The 8653-nt window shown below is 46.3% G+C and overlaps 1 protein-coding gene across 9 annotated transcripts in view; it reads left to right on the plus strand.

The window, feature by feature from the left end:
• Positions 1-8653, plus strand: part of ASCC2 (activating signal cointegrator 1 complex subunit 2) — a 50674-nt gene that overhangs the window by 21983 nt on the left and 20038 nt on the right. For all 9 annotated transcript variants that reach the window (XM_017499649.2, XM_037728220.1, XM_017499645.2 and 6 more), the window contains 3 exons: positions 2497-2564; positions 3806-3916; positions 5056-5168. In XM_017499649.2, the coding sequence (XP_017355138.1) occupies positions 2497-2564; positions 3806-3916; positions 5056-5168 (292 nt within the window). The remainder of the gene's footprint in view (positions 1-2496; positions 2565-3805; positions 3917-5055; positions 5169-8653) is intronic.

Consider the following 8653-nt stretch of genomic DNA (forward strand, 5'->3'; position numbering starts at 1 on the left):
AAACCCCATCTCAAAAAAAAAAAAAAAGAGTTCTCAGAACCCTAAACTGGCTTATTAAGGAGAGCCCCTTATTTTGCTCTTAGAGGGGATTCAGCACAAAAGAGGTCAAGACCAGGCCTCAGGAGCCCCTTCACTGTGTGGTTGAGAGCGGGTGTGTGTGTGTGTGTGTGTGTGTGTGTGTGTGTGTGCGCACCCCCCCCACAAAGTGATGCAGAGAGGGGGCCTGCAGTTTCTGTGTCTCTCTCTCTCTCTCACACACACACACACACACACACACACACAACACACACAGACACAGCAGCTCTCCGTTTAATTTTTGAGCAGAAGGCATAAGAAGGGGTAGCCTCCGATTTCTATACGGCAGAAACTCAGGCAAAGTGATGACTTGTAAGAGGATTGACAAGGCAAAGAAGGTGGGAGAAAGGGAACTGGTTGAGTGTTCTGTGAGTAGAAGCTCAGTTCCTTACCTTGCCTTCTTTTTCCCCCCCAAGGGATCCTCCCACCTTAGCCTCCTGAGTATCTATCCCTACCCCCGCCCCACCTTTTTTTTTTTTTTTAACCTTCAAGGCTGGTATTTTGTATCAACAAGTACAACTTTGAAAGCAAGACCTTTCTGTTAGCGTCTTGGTGCTGCTTTGCAAACCAGGAACAACTTGGGCCTTGGCCCGATTGTGGACTGCAGTGATCTACTTGTCAGTGTCTCCATTCACCCTGGGTTTCTGAAATGCCTTCATCTGAGAACAGACATTTCAAAGGATGCCATTGCTGTTCCTTACATTTTTATTATTTCTTTAGGAGATCAAAAGTTAGATCATCATTGTCATTAGAATCAGATGAAGGTGAGGAAAGGGACTTAGAAGATCCCAAAGACAGAGTATGAAATTTGATCTATACTGATGCATGTAAAACCTCACTTTCCTCAGACTGCAGCACTGAAAGCATCATGAGAGGGTGCCTCTCCAGTGCGAGGGGGTTGGGATGCTGTGGAGAACATGGTATGGCCCTGGGAATTGTGAGCGGAGATCTCTCCTAATGCCTGGGTCAGGAGGCACTGCTTGGAGGAGATGACACCTGCCTTATGGTGGAGTTAGCTCTAGAAAGGCACTCCAGACAGAAGGTGGGGACAGGGCTCATCTGAGGTTGAGAATGGTGCAAGGGAGGAGTGCAATGTGGGGAATGGGGAAAGAGTGTCCTGGGATGTCCACAGAGGCCAGATCTCGCGGGGCCTTTTGTGCCATGGTCAAGAGTTTCGACTTAACCTTGACGGTAGGATAGGAGGGTTTTATAGGAAGAAGAGAGTTTGGCGGGGAGATAGCTCTGTCCTTACCTGTCAGGAGTAGGAGGTGGGTGCAGATGGCCTGGGCACACCTTCACAGGTTATGGGATCAGCATGTATCTGGAGGTAGGAGGTACTGCGCAAGTCTGGGCTGGTAAAACTCAGCTTTCTGGAATCAAGAAATGCAGTGGCATCCAGGAAAGTGCCTACAGAAAGTCCAGCCACCTAGTCTTGCTAACGCACCCTGCCCCATCTGGCTTTTGATCTCATTCATTTTTCAAATCCTCCAGGGTCCAGCAAGGGCTACAGGGTCATCAATAAGGAAACCAAAGACAGACCTGCTCAAAGGCAGAAAACAGCTGAAATTCAGAACATCCTGTCAGCCAGCCTTAGATACTGGGATTATAGGGGGATGAGAACCCTGGCCTCTTAAGGACATTGACATTTCACATTGTCACGTCCCCAAGCTAGCTGTGATCCTCCCTCTCCCCCTCCCTCCCTCTCTGTCTCACCATTTGGGCAACCGGAGCACTTGGTTTCTGTTCGTTACCATATGCGCGAGCCTGTGTACTCATAGCAGCAGCACTTGGAGAATAGTAAACACTCAGAGACAAACTTCATTTTATAGGAACAACTGCAAATGTGTGGTAAATCTATCTCCAAGTCCTTCTCAGGCCTCTCACCTTGGAGTAGGATAGATTAGTATGGTTAGCATATCTAAAAGTGAAAGGTATGAAATTTCTAGAGAAATATCTCCCTGGAATCTCCTCACATTGGTGGAGAGTCCTGGATTATTGCATCTATGTTTCTTGAGCAAAGAGATCCTATGTGCTAATTTTCCTGGATGACTAACTCCAACTTTCAGAGCCAAAGCTGTCATAGGAGGCACAGTGCCTAAGTGTGATCACTCCTTGGGGACATCAGGGTGAGCCGGTTTGACCAGGGCAGGTCTTTTACATAATTCACTAGACAGAAGTGCTTAAAAGGTTAAGTCATACTGAGCAAGCTTCCTCCCCCACCCTGGGGAAGCTTCTAGGCTAGGCCAAAGCTCACTGCCAGCAGGGCCTGGGGCCAGGACTCCGCCTAGGTCCTGACTGCAGATAGGATTAGGAAAAGGGAGAAAGGTCACAGAACATGCTAACAACCATTTGTAATATGTCCTCTTCACTCCCCTGATCCCCCACCTTTTCTCAATTCCAACCTTTCTCTTCTCTTTTTAGGAAACATCTTTACACAGCAGCCGAGTTACTACAATGACCTAGATGAAACCATGCCTACCATCCTTCAGGTACCAGCTCCTAGCCCTGCCCAGGGGAGGTTGAGCTTGGAGGACAGGCCACCTCCCTGACTTTCCTGGAAGAGCTGAGGAAATGTTTATTCCCTGACTCCCCCATTTCCCCAGACAGTCTCTTTGTCTTACCTCTGACTACACCTCTTTAAAATTTGCCCTTTTCCCTCTTGAACAAGACCGAAGTCTGAGGGTTGCTGGCTGGCGCTCATACAGAAAGAGTTTGGCTTGCATTTTGTGTTGCTTGCCAACAGCCATATGCTTCTAAGGCTATCCCTGTAAGAGACCAGTGTTTCTCAAAAAAGAACTTTAAAGTTTTATAAAATTATTTCACAAAATAATGTTCATTATAGAAAATTTGGAAAAGAAACAAAAGAGGAACATTACTGTTCCCCCATAATTCTACCACCAAGCGATATCCACTGTCCACGGTAAGTTTTGAAATCCTTACATGCTAGGCTCCTTAAAGATGGCACAGTCAGTTCAGTACCTACGATGGACTCTGTTTTCCACTCACTGTTGATTTGTCTTATTTCAATGTAGTTTCCGTAAATAGGCATCTACAGGGGATTGTGTTATGCATTGCTAAAGGTATATCTTAAATGTTCATTATCATACTTGCCTGGCCTGTACAGTCAGATAATATCTACAGGATTCTGGGGGCTATTTTTTTTTTTATAAGACAGTTTCTTGCTCTATCACCGAGGCTAGTGTGCAGTGGCACAATCATAGCCTTGAACTAACTGCTGGGCTCAATTGATCTCCCACCTCAGCCTCCCAAGTAGCTGGGATTACAGGTACATACCATCTTGCCCAGCTAATTTAAAATTTTTTGTAGAGATGGGGATCTCACTATGTTGCCCAGGCTAGTCTTGAACTTCTGGCCTCAAGTGATCCTCCATCCTTGGCCTCCCAAAGTTTGGGGATTATAGGAGTGAGCCACCACACCTGGCCCCAGGTTGTCTTTTTAATCCTCTTCACACTCTTACAAGAAGGATGCTCTCATCATCTCTGTCTTACATAGTTTTTAGTCTGACCCCACTCTTAAAGAAAGTCATTGTCTCAGCTTGTATCCTGGAAACATGGGTAAATATTCAGAAACTCCAAGGCAGGATTGGGAGGAAGTGGGGGTAAAAAAAGAAACTCCAAGGCAGTTTTCAGATCACCCGACCCTGGCTGCAGCCAGGGGTTCCAGCCCCGGTTCGGTATGATGTGGGAGAGCCCGTTCTTGTCTTTCACAGGTCTTCAGCAATATCCTCCAGCACTGTGGTTTGCAAGGGGATGGGGCCAGTAGCACACCCCAGAAGCTCGAGGAGAGGGGCCGGTTGACCCCCAACGACATGCCTCTCCTGGTAATGTTGCCCTTCAGTGCAGTCTCTTTCCTGCTGGGTCCCTACAACCAGGGCCTGTCTACCCGGAGGCTGGGAAGATTGCCCTAGTAGACAATCCAGTGGCCTCTTCCCTGCCCAGGGCCCCTTCCCCCAGTGCAGTGAGCAGCCATTTATTTCCCATCACACAGGTTTAGAACATTTCAGCTGGCTTGCGTTTCTCTCTGAGAGCTTCATTTACAAAGTAGTGGAAAGAACCAGGGAATAAGAATTCAGAGTCCTCATTTATTTCAGTTCGACATGCTCATTTATATGTTATGCATTGAGCCAGTCATTCATTCAATGGACTTATATTGAGGAATCCCCAGCATGTGCCAGACCCTGTGCTAGGCCTGGAGGTAAAGCAGTAAACAAAAGCAGACTGGCCCCTGTGCTCATGGAATTTCGAGTCTAACAGGGATGACAAATGGAAGGCAGACATTCAGGAAGCCTCAGCATGTGCCACATGCTGCACTAAGCCCTGGGGATAGAACAGGAACAAGGCAGCTATGAGCTGCCTCCTGGAGAATGTGATCTTGTTTCAGAAGGGCATGTGGCAGGCACTGTGGGAACAAATCATTTTACCCCTCAGAACCTGTTTCCTTATCTGTAAAATAGAGATTCTCAACAGCTTCCCAGCCTACTTTTCAGAGTTGTCATGAGAACCAGGAGAGTATGTAAGAAACTTAGAAAGTGTTTTGTACACCCTCTTCAAGATGTGAAAAACCTTAAATATTAAGTACAAGAATATGTACTTAATATTCTTGTCCTGCCTCGGATGTTTCTTCTTTCTATAATGTCTTCAGATTTAAGAGTTGGTTTTTCTTTAGCTTAGGAGAAGAAATTGCATTATCTCAGAACTGGAAGTAACCCAGCGATCATTGGGTGTAAAGCCATTGGGGCTACCATAGCAAACTGAGACTTAGAGAGGTTAGGTGACTTACCCAGATCGTGCTTCTGAAGATGGACCAGCCAGGCTTTGTCTGGGACCTCCAGTGTTCTCTTCCTCCCGTGTAACCTCCTGCCTGTTTGGGACTCCGATTGTGTTAATGTTGTCTCAGACGCTCTGCAGATCTGTATGTGTGGGCAGAGGAGAATAACACAGTGTATTCTTTTGGCAACAGGAATTAAAGGACATTATTCTCTACCTTTGTGATACCTGCACCACACTCTGGGCCTTTCTGGATATCTTCCCTTTGGCTTGCCAGACCTTCCAGAAGCACGACTTTTGTTACAGGTATGGTGGTAGTTCTGGCTGTTGAAACAGAGGTTCTGGCTTATGTACTTATTTAACAAATACTTACTGGATGCTTAGAATGTGCTAGTCCCTCTTCCAGCCTGGGGATGCAGCAGTGAAAACAACAGATAAGCCTCCTACTTGTGTGGAGCCTGCATTTTAGAAGCACTTCCATTTTTGGCCAAGACCAGGATAGGGGAGGGGAAGAAAAACCAACACAACCAAGAATACAGTAGTTGCAATTTAGTAGAGTAGCCCAGCGGGGAACATACACAAGGAAACAACAGGAGTGCTCCAACGTGGGGCTGGGAGATGACCCTTAAAGGATGTCTTGAAGGAACAGGTATCTTCCAGACAAAGAAAGGTTCCTATAGCAGGAAGGGCATCCTAGGCAGGTGAAGTGAAGCATCCAGAGGCCCAGAGTGTGGTTGGGAGAGAGCCGGGGAGTGAATTGTGACATGACGCAGAGGGTGGTGACACACAGGATGATGGGAAAACAAGCTAGTAACAGCCCACTTTGGGTAAGTCAGTAGAAGTCAGATCGTGAGGAGGCTGGGGTGTGCTGGCAGGTCCTGTATGCTGTAGGCAGTGGGGAGCCTCTGGAGGCTTTTATCCAGAGGAGTCATAGAAAGATCCTGGTGGGATGGAGACAGATGTGGAAGAGAATATGAGCCAGGGAGGCAGACCCACTTTGCCCTCTTAGCACCAAGAGCATCTGTTGCTTATGCAGTAAGAAAGGGGCGGGCATGGGCATTCCCAAGCCAGGGTGAAAAGGCTGGCAACCTGCATATTGCTTGGCAGTTGTGGGCATGGGCCTCTTCCCAGTGGTCTCTGATCATCACTCTAGCAAGGCATCTCTCCTCGCCATTTGTAGCAGCTTCTGGGAGCTGCCCAACTCTGTCCATTCAGCTGCCTGTCCATTCTGTCATTTACTAACCCATTCGAAACATTTATCTAGCACTTAAATGTGCCAGAGATGGCAGCTGGTGCTGTGACCCCTCCCTGGTCGCCTCAGCTTATAAAAATCAGACATTAGGGTTGTTGAGCCTCCCAGAGAATGTTAGGATAATGTGCTGCCCAGCATTTTCCCCAGAAGAGAGAGGTATGTAGCTGTTCACTTTTTTTAAAAAAGGTATCTTTTCTCATGATAAAAGCAGCAGGTGCTTGTAGGACGTTTGGAAAATCCAGAAAAGCAGAAAATTAGAGATCATACTATTCTTAGAATTTTGTACCCTCCTTATTTTCGCTTATCATAGGCATTTTCCCATTTTGTTAAAGTGTTTCCCCAAATGTAGCACAGATTGCTTTTGAAAGGCTCTTTGGAGACAGGGGGAGGAGTAAGTTTTGGAAGGGCTGACTTTTCTGCAAGGGACAGCAGAGGCAGGGGAGAGGCTGTACCCATCTCTGGGTGAAGAGGAAGAAAGGGAAACACTTTTGACTAAAGGCAACACTGCCTTTGACCCACAAACAGCCTGGGGCTGACCCAGCCTGTTCCAACTGTGCTGGAGGCCAGGAACATCCTGCTGAACAAATGCAGCCACCTCAGTTCCACGGAACTCTCTGAAAGTGTTTACTGTTGCCCAGTCAGCTCTGTTGATAATCTCTCTCAAAACAACCTTTTTCCTCCTTCCTCACCCATCTACTTAAGTATAGCTGAGTATATCTCTTTCTGCCCTTTAACTTTATGAATAAATAATACATTCACATGGTTCAAAACTCAAAAAGTATAAAATGCACACTGAAAAGTCTCCCTTTCCACTTCCCCAATTCTATTCTTCACATACAACTATCATCATTAGGTTTTTTTTGTGGAATTTTCCAGAGATATGCAAATATATATGCATATATGAGTAACTATGCACATTATATATCTCCCTCCTTTTAAAAAAGTTAAGGCTGCCATATTATGGGTATTTACTGCTTGCATTTTACTTTTTTACTTAACAGTGGTCCCATATCAGTGCATTAAGCACCCTTTCTCTAATGTCTTTGGTATGGCTGGGTAGAATTCCACTGTATGGAATACCAGATCCCATAGATGGTCCTTCAGATTTTTTCAGTTGTTTGCTATTACAAAAATATACTACAGAGGCCAGGCGTGGTGCCTTGCGCCTGTAATCCTAGCACCTTGGGAGGCCTAGGTAGGTGGATCACTTGAGGCCAAGAGTTCGAGAGCAACCTGGCCAACATGGTGAAACCCTGTCTCTACTAAAAATACGGAAATTAGCTGGGTGTGGTGGCACATGCCTGTAATTCCAGCTACTCGGGAGGCTGAGGTGGGAGAATTGCTTGAACCTAGGAGGCAGAGGTTGCAGGGAGCAGGAATTGTGCCACTGCCCTCCGGCCTGGATGACAGAGTGAAACTCTGTCTCAAAAAAACAAAAATTACAAAGAATAACTTTGCACACACATCATTTTGTACCTTGCAAGTATATCTGAGGAATCATTCCTAGAAGTAGACTAGCAGGGACAGATGGTATGTGCATTTTTAATATTCGTAGATCTTGCCAAATCGCCCTCCATAGGGGTTGTTCCAATTTACTCTCCCACCAGCAACTTATATTGGCAACAGCTGAACCTGTTTAGGCCAAACTGCCCTCTCTGTCATTTTCTGGACTATGCTGTGGGCCTAGCAGGGCCCACCATTTTTGGCATAGTTACTCTTTGTTACGTATAGCATTGCAGTAGGATGCCTTGCCAGAAACCAGCCAATTGACAGACACGTATTTACAGACGACTTGCTCCAAATTCAGCACTGACCTAGGCACATAAGCTGTAGTTCCAGCTTTGGGAAGCTTAAGATGTTTGGGGGAAGAATTATACCACAGAAAAGAGATAGCTGCAGTTTCACTTGCCAGGGCAGGTGTATTCCAAGTGCAGTGCATCTAGTTCTGGAAAGGAGGAATTCACATGAGTGAGCATGATCAGGAAGTGCACAGGGAGGAGGTGAGCCTGGAATGCTGCATGGAGGAGGGAGAGAATGAGAAAGAAGAGGAGAGCAGTGGCCAGCATTAGCCTGAGAGAAAGCCAGAAGGCTGCGGGAGTACTGATCTCTGGATGTTGAGTGGCTGTGCAGCTGGGATGGAGAGTTTGAATTTGAGTTGGGAAGGGGTGGTGTGAAATTGCCAAGGTGAAAAGCAAGATTGACTATACTGTGACTGGTATGGATGTACCAGAGAGAATAATTATGGTTTGCTGTCGTAGGAGGTAGGGAGCTGCCAGCAGTTGTTTCTTTTCTTTCTGTTAGTATAATTATATTTATTTGAAAATTTCATATAAATTATTTTTAGTTGTGTAATTTTCTTTTGTTTTTTTGAGACACAGTCTCACTCTGTCATCCAGGCTAGGGGTACAGTGGCTCGGTTTCGGCTCACTGCAACCTCCACCTCCCAGATTCAAGCAATTCTCCTGCCTCAGCCTCCCCAGTAGCTGAGATTACAGGTGCCTGCCCCCACGTCCAGCTAATTTTCATATTTTTAGTAGAG

The sequence above is a fragment of the Cebus imitator genome, unplaced genomic scaffold, assembly GCF_001604975.1.
Source record: "Cebus imitator isolate Cc_AM_T3 unplaced genomic scaffold, Cebus_imitator-1.0 Scaffold258, whole genome shotgun sequence".
Taxonomy (NCBI): Eukaryota; Metazoa; Chordata; class Mammalia; order Primates; family Cebidae; genus Cebus; species Cebus imitator.